General features: G+C 39.7%; 1 protein-coding gene across 3 annotated transcripts in view; it reads left to right on the top strand.

The window, feature by feature from the left end:
- The window catches only part of MET (MET proto-oncogene, receptor tyrosine kinase), a 94,143-nt gene that overhangs the window by 61,935 nt on the left and 15,775 nt on the right, over window positions 1-16,433 (top strand). For all 3 annotated transcript variants that reach the window (XM_054178394.1, XM_054178392.1, XM_054178393.1), the window contains exons 11-12: window positions 8,809-9,027; window positions 14,766-14,912. In XM_054178394.1, coding sequence (XP_054034369.1) covers window positions 8,809-9,027; window positions 14,766-14,912 — 366 coding nt within the window. The remainder of the gene's footprint in view (window positions 1-8,808; window positions 9,028-14,765; window positions 14,913-16,433) is intronic.

Genomic DNA, 16,433 nt, shown 5'->3' with positions numbered 1-16,433 from the left:
GCTGGGTTTTTTTGCACATGCTGGAGGTAGAACAGCAGTTTCCAAGGAACAGCTTCCAAAGAAATAAGGACTTTCACAGTGTCTGATAACAAGATCCTTATATTGCAATTTAACAATGCAAAGTCAGTGACTAAACACAGAACAATGCAATACAGGTTAAGTCAGATTGCAGGGCAACGTCAAGTGCTACTTGTGATAAGTAAGAAATACATTCAAATGATGACTGTGGATATAAAAGGAAAATGGAACAAGTGTTAAAGGAAGAGGGAAAATAAATATGTAAAATCAAAAGTAAGCATCATTTTGAAGAATTTCTGATTGCCAAATCACCTATTGAGGCAAATATTTCCTAACTTAACTAAAGTCAGTAACTAACTGTTGAGAGAATTTGGGGCTTCTGCAGTTGGGTATTTCTACATGAGCAGAGGGTCAGTCATGGATCTGATCCTTCTTTTGTTACCTGAGTTGATAATACAGAGTGTCTAAATCTAAACAAAGTGTCCAGATATGACCATGCAATCTACTTTAATTTTTATAAGGCAAAGATTACATTTACTGGCTAGTTGCACTGGAATTGCTTCCTGTAAGCTTTTGCCTACACATTTTGCACCCCCAACACTTTCTGTGTAGTCTGTTTAGCCTAACTGAAACTAAACTGGCCTATACTTTTTATGACATGCTACATTACTGCTTATATTCTCATCTTAATTCTAACAATCATCATACACTGTTACCTGTATTGAATTCTAAGTATTAGACCTAGGTTTGCTCAAAGCATTTTAAATGGTATGTCTGCAAATTTGCAGTCTTTTACAGCTTCAAGGTCATAATATTCTTCATGATCCTAATTTGTATAATATTATGTGTGTTGGGACCTGAATTTCATCTGGATGTAATCATGGCTTGTAATTTAGTGGGTTCTGATTTAAATCTGAAAATCAGTGCCCCTGCAAAGAAACATGGTGTTCAATGTTATCAAAGAATCAACTTACCCATGAGTCAGAAAACAAAATATTTCAGTGAAAGCAACCAAACTCAAAATTTATTAAGATTTTTACTATGTGGGAATGATTACTTCTAAGCAAAAATTATTTCCAAAGAAAAGATTATTGCTGAAATCGGCTCTTTAGATTTTGCTTTATGTGAATTTGAGCAGGCTTTCCTTAGAAGTTCATTCACTTGCTTTCTGTGTTGCCCTGTGAGAATATGCAATGTTGCTTCTCTTCAGGCCATGATTCTGCACACTTTGTGTACCAAATATTTGGGACTTCCTCAGAATTTGATCAGATTTGAAAGGAAATTAAGTTTTAAAGAACTTAACCAGCTATCCAAAAATGACTGGCAACTTCACTGTAGAGTTTACTATCTCCCCTAAGTATTAAGCAGCAGCATTTCCTTTGAGTGGTTGCTTGCTGCCATCCTACCTTTTAACATATTGAAAAAAAGACATGGAAATAGACCATTGGAATTGTCTCCCTTATTCTTTCTCTTTCCATGCATGGCAATGTGCTTGATAGTTGCCATTACACAGGAAGAGGCAGGTCTGGATCTCCTTTTCCATAAGGATACTCATGTCCCACCACTGCTGATCTCTAAGAGTCTGCCCCAGCAGCTGTACACAAGTTTATTCTCATTGCACAAAGGGTGGAATATAACCTTAATCCAGAGTCTTTTAGACTTTGACACTTCCCAAGCCATATATTTTGCTCTATTAAAATTAAAGGCTTCTGACACTCAGTGGCCACTAATCATAGAATCATAGAATGGTTTGGGTTGGAAGGAACCTCCAGAGTTTATCCAGTCCAACCCTCTTGCAGTCAGCAGGAACATCTGCAACCAGAGCTGGTTGCCCAGAGCTCCTTCAAGCCTGACCCTGAATATCTCCAGGGATGGGGCCTCAGCTACCACCCCGGGCAACCTATTCCAGTGTTCCACCACCCTCACAGTCTACGATTTCTTCTTGTAAAACACCAAGTGCTTGACTGAAAGTGTCATTTCTTGCTGCCATAATGAATTGTGAGCTCACTCAACACCTGCTACGATCTGTTTCCTCATCAAGAAATGGGATGCACACACACGTGTTTCAGAGAATGTGTTGCTTGTTGTCTGAACAAGATGTAGGGAAAAAAACAGTGAGAAAATAAGCCTTGCTGAATACTCAGCTAATAACACCCCCCAATTTTGTGCAAATATATTTAATGTTTACCTCAAGCTTATTTCTCACAGAAGGATATTAGTTCTCAGGAAGAAGGGGAAGAATCGTAAGTGGCAAAACAAGATTGCACTGTGCAACTGAGGAAACTGCTGGCAGAGTATGCCTATGGCTACAGCTTGCCCCATCCTGAGCTGGAGGTTCCAGACCCTATGCATGAGCAATATGCCAAAAACTCCAAAACTTTCATCCAGTCCTTACAAAAATGAACAGTGGCAAGGAACTATTTGCAGCAGGGGTGCAAAGCACTAGGACCAGCATACTATTTTCAAAGGAGAAGACAGATGGTGGTCCTGAATAGACCAAACCCAGACAAACAATATAACACAACCTATAGCTGAGGTTATATATATCTTTTTGCTTCCTTAGTTTGGGAGAGGAGAGCTAACTGATTAGTTGTTATTTAAGGCCTTTTTCTTACAGTTTTCTCTCACCGGCCTTCTCCAGGAAGCTGCTTTTGTCAGCATTCAGAAGTTCTAGCTCTTGGGAAAACCAAAGCCAGCACTGAAACACATCCCAAAGCATCAAAGGAAAGTACAGCTGGGAGGGACCACAAAGGTCTAGCCTGGTCTGGACTTCCCTGCTGTAAGAGCAAATGTACCAGCCACTACCTGACAGATATTTGTCTAAGCTGTTATTAAAGCTCCTTTTGAAACATATTTCACAACATTGCTTAAACAAGCTTTGGAGAAAGCTGCTCTACCTGCTCACCTGGTGGTTTGGAAAGACTTCTTTCTAATAATTAACCCAAATCCTAGCTGCTAATTTAGCTTGTTTAACCCTCAGTGGACACAAACAGATCACCAGTCTGTCCTGCTAATTTTACATATTTGCACTATATTATGATTCAGGGTTTCTCTTCTCTAGTTAAAACAAACTAAACTGCTCCAAATTCTCAAGGTAAGTGTGGTTTCCTAGAGGTCTGCTCATGCTTTCTGCCACCTCACAAACCCTCTCTCATCTGTCTAAAACTGTTGGCACCCTATTTAAAAGAGCTCCCACCTTTTCCTGGCAGCTATCTATCTCCAGACCCTTAATTCACTCCCTCAGGCTTAATTGTGGCTTAGAGCCCTGAGAGAGTCACAGTATGAGTGGAGGGTCAGTTTCATAAACAGCAGGAGCTGTTAGGGATGCTCTGCATCCCAAAGCCTCAGGGAACAGAGCTAGCTGACACAGCCAGTGGCATTTGCTCTTTGTCTGTTTCTTTTCATCCCAGTGGAAGACATAAGCAGTACAACTGCTAAAAAAGATTTTCTGCAACAACTCTTTGTCAGAAATGGAGTTTCACTGAGATTGGAAAAGTTTGGGGGGCAATATGCCAGCCACCAAATGGAAGAAGCATTTAAGCTGAGCTTTTCAGCTTTCATGTTTGAAGTTCAATATTTCTGAAACTTTTTCTTCTGGAAGGCAAAGATGCCTTACTGAAGTATCTTTTTCATTCATATTTATTGAGATTTCCTTTAAATTATTCAACACTGTATCATACTATATTTATATAGTAAATATATACAGTATAAGGTATTTATATTACCTTCCATGGTAACACTATCAAAATAATACAGTTTGCCTTCTTTGAGTTTGGTATTTCAAAGAGTGAAAAAAATGTTCTAGAGTTATTGAACCATATGTTTCAACACTTGGAATGTGTTTCTTTTTAATTTCTACTCCATGAGTTCTTTTGACCATTTGTTCTAACTAGGAAAAAAGTTACTAATTTAGACAGTGCTGTCTAAATTCCCAATAGTTTTAGACAGTGCATAAGGATGCACAAACCCTTTCATTTCTACTCACAAGTCCAGTTCCTGTGTGAGCTACACATGGAGGGAAGCAGCTTGTTCCTTCCTTTCACTTTCGACTGTGCCTGTAAAAAAGTTTTGCACAGTTTGAAATGGTGTTTGACTAGGAGCCTGTTTACAAAATAACTGTCTTCTAACCTCTGTTATAAGTTGTGCTAGATGATTCTTCTGCTTCTGAAGCACGTGAGGCCAGTATTTTCTCTTTGAAAGCCTGTCCTCTACATTGATTCCCCAAGAGCGAACAAGTGGTAATTTGGGGATCCTTTTCTGTAACATTTTTAATATTATATGTATTAACCAATTTGGTTATATATTCCCACTGCTTAATCTCTTCTAACCATGAATGTCCCAAGATATGCCAGGTTACAAAATTAGGGAAAAGCACCTTTTTCTGCATGACCTTCAACAACTGATCCTGTAGCTATGCAGATCATCTCTTTTCACAGACTTCTAATTAATTCTCCAGTAAGTAGTCACTTGAATGGTCTTTAGTACTTCTTAATTGCTCCCTACTAGATGCCATTTCCTGCTGTATTACAGGAGAATTTTAAAATACTATAAATATCTTTAAACGTTTACAAGCCCATGAACAATCTGTACTCATAATACTCATCAAAATACCTAGAATTCATCTGCCAATGTCTGCTTTAGATTTATTAAATAGTGGTAGGAGAAATTCCCTAGAAACTGTGGATGGTGAGCATGTGATGACTGAAAACATTCCTCACTACCTATCTGAAGACACTCAGGGTCTGATCCTCTAACTGTGTTCACTCAATGGCATAAAGCTGTCACAGAAGCCCAGCAAAGAATTTCCCTCACAAAGGGGAAACATTGGCCCTTCTTTCTATGTCAAATCTGCATCTCATGCATGTCTTGTTCAAGGAAAGAGTGCATCAGTATCAGGGTAAAACCTCACACTTTAAAAGTAAAAGGGTGCAAGGGTACAGGTACACTGACCATCCCAAGCCGAGGGATGAATTTAGACTCCCAGTCAGTATTGGTCATGTTGTGCAAAGGGCTGCCCCTCAGCCCTAAGGGTAAGAAAGGTTTTACTCTACCTTCTGGTACAACGATCTGATAGACTAGAAGTATCATCTCCAATGCCTTCATCCAAGAAGACAACTAGAATGAAAATGCTACAGATCCCTTAAGGCCATTCACTGTACTACCTAAAATGCAGGAAAAAGCAATGAGTTCTCTGAAGAATCTTCATGCTATGCTGCTTGAGTTCACTGGTCAGTTTCTCACCTACACAGAAAAGCCTTATGAATGGGCTTTACTCAAGTTGGACCTGAATTCTCATCTCTTTCTATTGAGAAATCATCCTTTGGCAAAGACAGTTGGAGAGTCTCCCAGTCTGTCTTTAACCTCATTCATTTTTCATTCCTCACTGGAACTCCAAAATTTTACTTTTTTATGAAAGGATAAATTAGCCTTTTTGTCCCTTCTGACTGCTACAGATCCTGTAATACACACCCAACTGCCCCTTTCTTAACTGGGCCAGCTGCTGGGAGACCTCTGGAGCTCAGAGATTCTCCCTTATACTTCTTGTTCTATCAGATGAAAAAAAAAATTGAATTGGCCACTGAAGTTCAGATTATGTAGGTCAGGTTTGAATTAATTGCCTCAAGGGTCATATTTTACAAATGAAACAAGAATACATACCTTTAAGTGATGAGTCATATGCATTGTGTAATGGGTTATTATTCCCTTCGGGGTATAGTATTTACTTATGCTTGTGAAATGCTCCTTCATTTTTAGATCTTTTCTTTCTTATCTTCAGATGTATCATCACAAGAGGAAGGTAGACTTAGCTTTTAAAGTGAATGTACTTTAAATGCTAATTAAATAAAAGTTAAAGGTGCTGGGTGATAGGCAGTTTCTTAACTGAGAAGGCAATAGATTGAATTAGGGTTTTTTTCTTATAGATCCTCAATCCAATATTTCTTGAAAAGTAAACCGGCATATTCTTCAATTGCTAAAACCAATTTCAAGGTAAAAATGTCATGTCAAATCATGTACCAATAAGGGCATTGCAAATGAGATTTTTCTTGACCTTACCAATCAGTCACATTGCATCTCCTCCAAAGAGTATTATTAGATTTTTATCATTTTCTGAAAGCTTCTCTTCAGAGACCAGCCTGATAAAGTAAAGTATTCGATTCTAATAGATAGCCACAAACAAAGTTACAAATACCGCTGCTATTCACTTAAGGGACATCACTACTCTGCAGTAGATAAAAAGTCTAATGAATTTACATTAATCAACAATATAATGATTATCTGGGACATACTTGGGTTTATAATTATATCTATATTAGTGATCCCTTTTTAGAATGGACACAATATGATAGATATCTTTACAAATATTCATATATCATGGGAAAGTATGGCTTGATCATCTACTATACTAATGAGTCATTTTATTAGTACCATACTGATTAACAAAGCCTGAGATATAGTCAATGGGGGTATTCAAAAGAGGAAGGACAGTCTAATACTGTAAGTAAATGGAGCAAAATTCTGCCTTGTGTCCCATGAGTTAAATTGTGGTCATGGGGGATGCATATATATTTCTGAATTTGTGCTAGGAATCTAAATGGGCTGTCAGTTACATGAGTGCAAGCTCCATTAGCATCACTGAGAGCTGCACCAAATTATTTCACTAGGAGTGCCAAACTCACAGCTCGCACATATGTAACCCAAGTAATAGAGCTCTAAAACCCTAGCACTCAGTTTCAGAGCCTAGAAAATGTTTCCCCTGGCAGATTCAAGATTTCACAATATTATGCAGAGAAACATGAGTTCCTGTAGAGATAAGGAAAAGTGCTGATTTGTAAATAGCTAATTTAATCCCACTTTTCAAGCTAATGTGAGTATATAACTTATACAGCTTGAACAGTTATGTCACTGATTTGAAACAGCAAAATTACATGGCATTAATTTAGCATATTAGAGGCAAATGTAAGCTAATTTCACAGCTCCTTCAGGCAGCATTTTATGACAACCAACTTGATTTGAAAAAACAAAAAAGAAAAATGTATGTATTTTGGCTTTCTTCAGATGTTCAAAGGTACTCAACAGTGCTGTTGGTTTTCCAGGGAAATTGCTTGTAGAATAAATGTTCATACTGGGGCATGTGTCAGCTGCTCTATTTATAGTTTAAAAAAAAAAAAATTAAAAATGAAAAAATTATAATCTCTGCTGTCAGGGCATTGTGTACAGGGAACTACTTACAGATGGTTTATACAGTTGGAAAAGAAATGCTTCTGTGAAGCTGAAGCAAATTTGTTTTTGCCAGAAGTCCTTCAACCATATCCATAGTGGGCAGCCTGAAAGGGAGGCACAGAAAAGGGACTGTAAGATAAAGTCACAAAAAGCCACTCTGCAGTTTGCATGATGCTGCCCAACACCCACCCTGTCTCTCATTGATGCTTGTAGATATGCTGTTGACATTATAATCAAATTAGTCATGTAGAAACCTTCACAGTCAAGAGAGAGAAGCTGACCCTTCCAGAGCAGTGTTAATCTAATTAAAGCTGTTGTCTAAAATGGATCAGTGCACCCCACCCTAGGTGAGCCTGTTTCCCTCTGTTGACTATAAAGGCAATTTAGAAAACTAAACTCCAGTGAAGGTGTCCAGATGCATCTTGGGTGAATCCCAGCTGCAAGGACTCATATCATCCCTGCAAACTGCCTAAACAGCTTCAAATCAGGCTGCCAGTAAATTCTGTGCGTCCTTGCCTGCAACACAGCAATCCTTTCATGAAGCAGCCAGGCCCATCTTCATCTCACAAGTCATGTGCCAAGGCAGTATGGGGTAGAGAGAAGCACCCTGGCCTTACATTTCACACTGGCTCATACCCCTACGACACAAAGCATGCTCTGGCAGGTCATCTGGATTGCAGCATGCACCAGCAGTTTTCCACTGCACACCCAGAGCAGGCCCTCATGAGGAATGACAGAGTGAGGGCTATGTGTGGCTTCATTCCTGTTATCAGGCAGCACCCGCAGAACAGTGAGGGGCAAACATCTTATCCCTGCTTGTTCAAGGTACAATATGAAACACATCCCATAGTCAACACACCCAGGAGGGACTTGTATGGCACTTGTGTAACTAAGCAGCTCATGCTGCACAACTAGGACTTTACCCATACACTTTCAGGAAGAAGATACACTGAGCTTTTGTGGCCCAGAATCCTGGTGCAGCTTCAGCTTTAAAGCATTTTCTTGCAGAGTCCCCAGTACCATTCTGGAAACACAGCAATTTAGATGCACTGTGGATAAACAGTGCTTTACTCCTGTCTTCTGCTCTTTCAGTCAGATTCATTGTCCCTGTTTTTACCTTCTCCTCTAGTCCCTTGCTGTTGCTTTAGTAGTGAAAATGGAAGAGAAATCCATGTGGCAGTGACTCTGACACAGTCTGAGTAAGCGGAATTATGGCTACTCGGTACATCAGGCTAGCCTCCTGATGGTGCTTGGCTTTGGAAATAATTTTCCATTAATTATCTGCAAAATATTTACTTTAAAAGTGCTGTGAACAATCAGGTCAGGAAGCTTGTTTATTTGAACATTTCCTCAACAAGAGTGCAAACACCATTGACATTAAGTTTTTATACTTTTCTCCCAGCTCTAAATAAACGCTGTGTAGCACTGATCAGGATTTTGCTTTGCTTAAAGAAGAACAAGACCCCTGGTGTTTATTTTTTCAATATATGTGCATTGTTAAGAACAGTTACATTCATCAGTGACTTCCTATGCACGTACTTAGAGCAATTACCTCTTTCTTTCTTACAGGCATGTACCCACCGCTCTAGCTCAGAGATAATCTGCTGTACAACTCCGTCACTGAAAGCCTTCAATCTGCAACCACCCTTTGTAACCAAAGTGTTCTTTATTTTTGATGGTGTCAGTTCTTTGTACTTTGATTTTGACTATGTAAATAATCCAGTATTTAAGCATTTTGAAAAGCCAGTGTTCATCTCAAGAGGCAACCAAAACATTCTGGAAATTAAGGTAAGAAATCTTGAAGTACGTTTTTCAATTATTCACAAGCGCACATCAGCAATGTAGCATGGAACAGACGTTTCGATGAAATAAAGGAAGCCCCAAGGAGGCACAGGCAGAGAGAGCAGTGTGTTCAGTACTGCGTTCACCCAGCCCCCAGATGTCACAAATTAAAAGATGCAGAGTTGAAAACAAAGGTATATACAAGATTGCTTTTTGGTATCAGGTGGAGGTGGGAGAGGGGCTTTTCTTACCCTTGTGGGAGGACTGCATCGCAAGAGCTTCTGATTGCAATGAACTGCGTCACCAGTTCAGGATTAAGCATGGCCATCAGCCCAGAACCTGAAGTGTGTGTTCTGTGTGCAAGTCTCAGCTCTCACTGTCAGATGGTTTTGTGTCCTTTCTCACAAAAGATGTAGAGTTGTCTTTAGAAAGTGAACAAGCAGATTTGGCTCTCTAGAGCTGAGGGAAACTGGCCTGCACACAAAGTCACTCATGAGGATCAGTCACCACTGCAGCTTAAATATTTATGGATCCATGAAAAATGCAAAGTTGATGCTGAGTGCCTCTACAAAGAGCACTGAGAATAGCCTATACGGAGCTGAGAAACACCTCTTAGGAATGTGGGGCCCTGCTGTAGGAAGTTAAATGTGTTTTGTGACAGTCCAATTTCTTGGTATCTAGTGCTTTTCTGAGTTAGAGTATCAAATAGAAAGAGTGTAAATACAAGTATTCATACTTTAAAATGAATTATTATGAAAATTCACATGTAATCTATATAGAATAACCATCATTTATATAAAAATGCTTTATGGAAGAGAATCCATCTTAGTGCTGTGGTCAGCTCTTTGCTTAGATCCTCCATAGCTCTGTAAACTGAAAGTCTTCTCCTCTATGGCAGTCATGAAATCTTGAAACCCTGAGGTCTTTAACTCCAAATGGTCCAGGGGACCAGCTCCCAAGCTGCAGGAAATCAGAAGGAGTTACTTCAGAGCCTCTGTCAGCTATGCTGGGTTCCAGTCAAATTCTCTTAAGGTTAATCTGTCTCCACAAGGTGTTTTGAGAAAAATACAAAGATCAATCAGTCTGATTTTTATTTTAGTCTTTCTGCTTGAAACTTGGCGCTATACAATCATCAATTCCTCAATGCAGAGCAATTCTTCTCTTCATATATAGAGAAACACTGGTGAGAATTCTAGTGTGTGGGTCAACAGAGAGCTGGGAATATATAGCTGCTGCATGGCTCAGTGCTTCTGTGCAGTAACAGCAGTGTTTTCCAGTATTTTCCAGGTCATACATATCAACAGTCTTTGTAGTGTAACCCCCTTGATCAGAACAGGGCTAAGTTAAAAATCAGGTCAGGTTTCCTATGTCCTTGCCTAGATGCATTCTGAAGATCCCCAAGAACAAGGATTTTACAGCTTTAAAATACTCATCCCCCCTAGCCTTGCATCCTGGGCTACAGCTTGCTTCCTAGCTCAGTGGCCCACTGCTGTATTTATCCAGTTTGTCAATATCTCTCTGATTCTGTCAGGTTCAAAACTTGGCACAATTCTCTAGGTGTGGTTTCACAAGTACTGGCTTTGCTGCTGCTAAAGTATGTGGTGAGCTGCTGTCGCTACAGAGGCACACTGCTGTCTTACTTCACCTTGTGGTCCATGAGGACTACAAGTCTCTTTCTATAACCATCTTTCTACCCTGCTGTCACTAGCCTGGGATTATTCCAAGCTAGGTGCAGGACTTTGCATTCATTTTTGTGGAATGTATGAGCTTCCTGCTGGCTCATTCCTCCCACAGAGTCATTCTGAGGAGTGATCATGTCCTCCAGTATCTCAGCCATTTTCCTAAATTTGATATAATCTGAAAGAACACTCTTCAGGTTGTTGATAAAGATTTTAAGCAGTACTGGTCCCAGTAACAGCCATTGAGTAATGCCAGTTCTAACATTTATGCTGACAGCCAGTCAGTTCTCCACCCACCTTAATGGTCCATCCATCCATCCAGTCCATATCATCCACTTGCAAACCACGCTAAACATAAACATTGTCCAGTGATCACTCTTCATCTACAGATTCAGTCATCTCCTCATAGAAGACAATCAGACTGCTTAGGCAAAATCCACTATTAGGAAGTTATGCTGGCTATTTCCAATTGTGTTCTCATTCTTCCTCTGCCTGGAAAAGCTTCTATGAGGACTTGCTCCAAAATATTCCCAGGGACTGAGATTAAAAATTAGATGTTTTTTTTTTTTACACTGTACTCATTTTTACTCACAAACCTATTATTATTCTTTAAGAGGAAGTCCCAAGTGCTGTTGAGTGCTGGGAAGAAGCCATGCACGTGAGAAAGGCTAGCTGAGGACTGTTTCACTGACAACTGACCAGTGTTGCAATTTTGTAGCATTGATGTCCCCTGTAGTCATGGCAATCAAAGTAGATGTCTACCTAAATCTAATGAGGTTGTTATTTCCTGGCAACCAACTAGAGAATAACATTGTGAAAGCTGGTCTCCTGGAACATCTTCCTCTAAATAGAATTAGTTATGATGGGATGCTTCTATCAAAACAGTGAGGCAACTTTCAGAAATTATAGGTTGGGAGCCAAAAGGTCATTACAAGCCATATTGGCAACACTTTTGTCTTGCCTTATACCCAGATTCAAAAATACACACACACAAGTTTACATGCCTCATGGTCATATTTTGTGCGGTAATTCAGCAAACTCAGCATGAAATTAAATGGCAGCTTGCTTCAGTGAACAGTCTGTTCTACCAAACCAAAGTTCTTTTATCTTTTTCTTAATTAGTTTCAGAGGGGCAGAGGGAGCTTTTATCACAAGTTTTTCAGTCAAACTAATCTAGTGTGACATTTGGCTTTCATCAAATGACAGTGGGTACCAATTGAAAAGTTCTGTTTGGTTTCCCCCCATGACCATAAGATGTTTTTGTAAGAAAACGTTACACAGAAGAAAGTGTTAAGTCCTCTATCTACAACACAGTCAGGGCACTGTGTGCCACAAATGCCAGCCCTTCTTGTTTTCACTGTCAACCCTTTTGTCTTATACACCACCAAGCCTCTTAAGGTCCCACATCACCACTGTCTTCTTCTGCCAAGTATGTAGCTCTTTGAAGTCTCTCATTGCCCACCATGCTCCAGTCAGAGAGGTTATGGCAGAGTGGCTCAAGGCACTTCTCTGCTTCAACACCATGAAGACACCACTTCAGAAGTGCTTCTATCTCCTGCCAGCATAGGAACCTCTCAGAACAAGAAATTGTGATGTTTCACTGTTGGGACAACCAAAGACCTGAGTCTGCGGAAGAGGAGAGAGTTCATTTGCTGCCTTCTGCAGGAGCTACTGAGCCAGACCTGCAAGCTGTCCTGCTGACAGCCCAGTGTGCCCTAGCTGTGAAAAAACACCAACAGAGAAAGGAAAAGCTTCTCACCTCAATCTGACCAGAAGCCTGGTCTGGTTTGAGTTTGTGCACCGAGCTTGTGCAAGAACTCTGTACATGCTTCCAGAGCAGGCCTAGGAATTGGCTGCTAGGTGACTAAAAGTGTGTTTGTATATATGAATTTTCCACTAGAGAAATAAGTACCACAATTATCATTTCATATTACACATCTGAGATCTTGGCTGCCCTCTGGCACATTTGTCCTAAAACTCAGAATAGACCAAGACATACTAAGTTGCCTACTCTATTTCTAAACCAGTACAACATATTCTTTATGAGATAAACTTAAGGAGCTCTTGTCTTTTCATAGGTCACTCTATAAAATGCATAGAAAATTATGTTTCTTTCAATGTCTGGTCCAGGAGAGTGCAATTATTTCTGAGCAAGCTTGAAGTGGAATCGCTGAAGCTGCAGTAACTTCTCATTCTTCCTAAGTCAACCTGATGCAATTAGGAACCTCAAAAATTCTGATATCAAACTCAAAGTTTCCATGTCTTGGGTTGTATTCTTTCTACTGCTTCTAGTTTTTTGTTCAAATTATTCCCATCTCTCTACACTTGTGAAGTATTTAATCTGTCAGACTGGTTTGCAATGACTGCTCTTTCCAGTAACAAGTTGTTCCAGCTTGTACATGAGGGAATTGCACAGCAAGAAGGGGGTAATATGCATTTTAAAATAGGAAATATTGTTTCCCAGCTCTCACAGGAGCCAGTTTCCACCTTTTCTTACAATTGTAGGCACATTCTGTGGCTCTGAGAAGAGCAAAACCACTGCTCAAAAAGTTTGGAAATGCATATATATTGAGATACTGCAGAGAATATATTTGAAATTATAACATATTATTGATAATATAATGGTAATAAGTGAAAGCTGCTACCTGCATTATAACTGGCTAAGGACCACCTTACCAGTATGGTTTTGGTTTTGTTTTTTTTTTTCCCCTTTGTGTAAGTGTTGGCTTTGGTTGAGAAAAAAAGTCTAAGATTTGGTGTAGAAGAAAAAGAGGCCATTTGCCCACACTATCCAGGATAATACATTTATCCTCAGGATGGCAAACTCATATTCCTTTCAGGTACATCATTCAAATGAAAAATCTGAACATGAATGGCTCACAATCTGCAACAAGTCTCCATACCAATAAGCAGTCAATCACACACTCATTGAATATTTACTTAACTAACATCAAACAGAATGGCTCCAAGTAGACAGGAAATAGAGTGCTAAACATACTTTTTTTTGGCCAGCAATTAAAAACCACTTACCTGGGGTATGACTTTGCCAGTCAAAACAGAACATTAAGATGGCTCTCCTATATGCATGTTTTTTTTCCCCAGGGCTCAGCCTGATTCTGCAAGAATCTGCAAAAAAACATATGCCAAAGTAATATTTCTTTGCCCCTCAGAATGGGATTCTTACTTTCTTTCAGTATATATTGCCTTACAGTAGTGTCAGACATGATGCCTTCCTCCCTCCTTGTGAACAACTCCCAGATCCAGCCAAGATAAATAGCCTGTATTATTGCTGCTCCTCATCCTCCCTTCTCCCTTTTTAATCCCACTTAATATGACTGTTCTTTCATCTGAAGATGGGCTGTACACAGGATAGGGCAACTTCTTAAATACTGAGCCATTCCTGAGCACTTAGCATCCTAAACTTGGCCTTTGGACACTAATATCACAATTCCAATAGGAATAATATTTTATGCAAGTCTAGGATGTAAAAGTGGGTTTTCTGAGTAGGGAGCACACTTTGCATGCTGTCATCTGTACCAAGGTTTGTTCTTTCTTTTTTTTTTTTTTTTCTTGTGGTATGTGTAATGTGATTTTAACAGATTTGTGATATTTTTTATTTTTGTAATTAATTAGTTCTTTTTGAAAGCTTCACTTCTGCTACCAGACCACTTGCAAAACAAAATGTTTGACACGCCTTTGCTTTGTGGATAATATAACGCAGTTTTGTACAAACAATAGAGTCACATAATGCATCCTTTCTTGTGCAAATTATGTGCACATCTAAACAGGACCAACAGGATTTATCTCTTGGATGCTGACATTTTTAGAAGTCTGTATGGGCTTTATGAATATTAGTGAGAGAAGATTTTATCTGTAAATTTTATCACCCCCTCTGGCCTGTCTGTCAAACTCCTGATACATGCGTATTGACAGGGAAAGCAAATTTGCATTAGCCATTTATTTCACAATTGTTTTTTTCCATTAAAAACATTTTCCAAAGTAATAAAAGGACTTCTTGACATTTATGAGATGGTTGTGTAATATGAAATTGATATTTTTTCCAAGGGAAATTATATTGATTCAGAAGCTGTTAAAGGAGAGGTGCTAAAAGTTGGAAACAAAAGCTGTGAAAACCTCCTCCTGCAGTCAGAATCAATTCTGTGTACGGTTCCCAGTGATCTCCTGAAATCCAACAGCGAGCTAAATATAGAGGTAAGGCACCTACACCACACATGAGATATTAATGCCATTTTTATTATCATTCCCAGTATCACTATTGAACCTATAAACTTTTTCATCCTAAGACTGTGTTTACAGAGATATTTCTATCCCTGTTTGTTTAAGATGAATATTCAAATAATATTGACTATTTGAAAAGAAATATTCTCATCATTGTTGTCATTACCTGATTGTACAGAGACTTTCTGGAGCCTTAGGCACAAAGTAGAACCTAAACTAAGCACAGAATAAAATTATAGTTACTAATAGAAGCACAAGAGAAAACATATGGGGAAGAAAAGGAAGATACAATGGAGTAGGTTAACTTTGGAACTCACAAGCCCATTTTTCAGCAAAAATTTCTGCTGCAGCCAAGAGGTACAGATCTCTTCTGAAAGAATTTTTTTGTCTGCTTTTTCTAATTTCATTTCAATTCTCTTTGTTAGATGCAGACACCACAAATGTTTGATTTTCACTCTCATTCTAAAGGTGGTGTCACTAGAGTCATTCAGAGTGCTACTGCAAATTCAAATTTTAGACAGTTTTGACCTACTGAATCATAGAATAAGACACAACTCTTTGAGTATTTTCATACATATTTAAAGATTTTAAAAAAATAAGTCATGGTGGAATAGGATTTCCTTTAAACTATGAAATTTGCCAATCATGAATTCTGATTCACTAAAAACAGTGGAGACTTTGCTAGTCATGTAAGTGTGATTAGGATCAAAGTCTATGTAAGCTGTTTGGAGCAGGTACCACCTATTTTTCCTGTCTTTATGGCATTTATGTCAGTAGGATCCCAAGCCATGTGCTACTGTAATCTAAGTAAGCAATAATAACAAATGGTGAATGGTGCCACATCCAGCTGGCAGCCAGTTCACTAGTCATGTCCCCCAGGGATCCGTGCTGGGCCCCATACTCTTTAATATCTTTATTGATGATCTGGATGAGGGTATTGAGTCCATCATCATTAAATTTGCAGACAACACCAAGCTGGGGGCAGGAGTTGATCTGTTAAAGAGTAGGAGAGCTCTCCAGAGTGACCTTGACAAGCTGGGCAGATGGGCAGAGTCCAACGGCATGAGATTGAACACATCTAAGTGCTGGGTTTTACACATTGGCCACAACAACCCCATGCAGTGCTACAGGCTGGGGTCAGAGTGGCCAGGCAGAAAGAGACCTGGGGGTACTGGTTGACAGTAGCCTGAACATAAGCCAGCAGTGTGCCCAGGTGGCCAAGAAGGCCAATGGCATCCTGGCCTGTATCAGGAACAGTGTGGCCAGCAGGAGCAGGGAGGTCATTCTTCCCCTGGACACAGCACTGGTTAGGCCACACCTTGAGTACCGTGTCCGTTTCTGGGCCCCTCAATTTAAGAGGGACATTGAGACACCTGAACATGTCCAGAGAAGGGCACCAAAGCTGGTGAGGGGTTTGGAACACAAGCCCTATGAGGAGAGGCTGAGGGAGCTGGGGTTGCTTAGCCTGCAGAGGAGGAGGCTCAGGGGAGACCT

This window comes from Dryobates pubescens, chromosome Z (genome assembly GCF_014839835.1).
Source record: "Dryobates pubescens isolate bDryPub1 chromosome Z, bDryPub1.pri, whole genome shotgun sequence".
In the NCBI taxonomy this organism is placed as follows: Eukaryota; Metazoa; Chordata; class Aves; order Piciformes; family Picidae; genus Dryobates; species Dryobates pubescens.
This window is presented reverse-complemented; position numbering and strand designations above follow the sequence as displayed.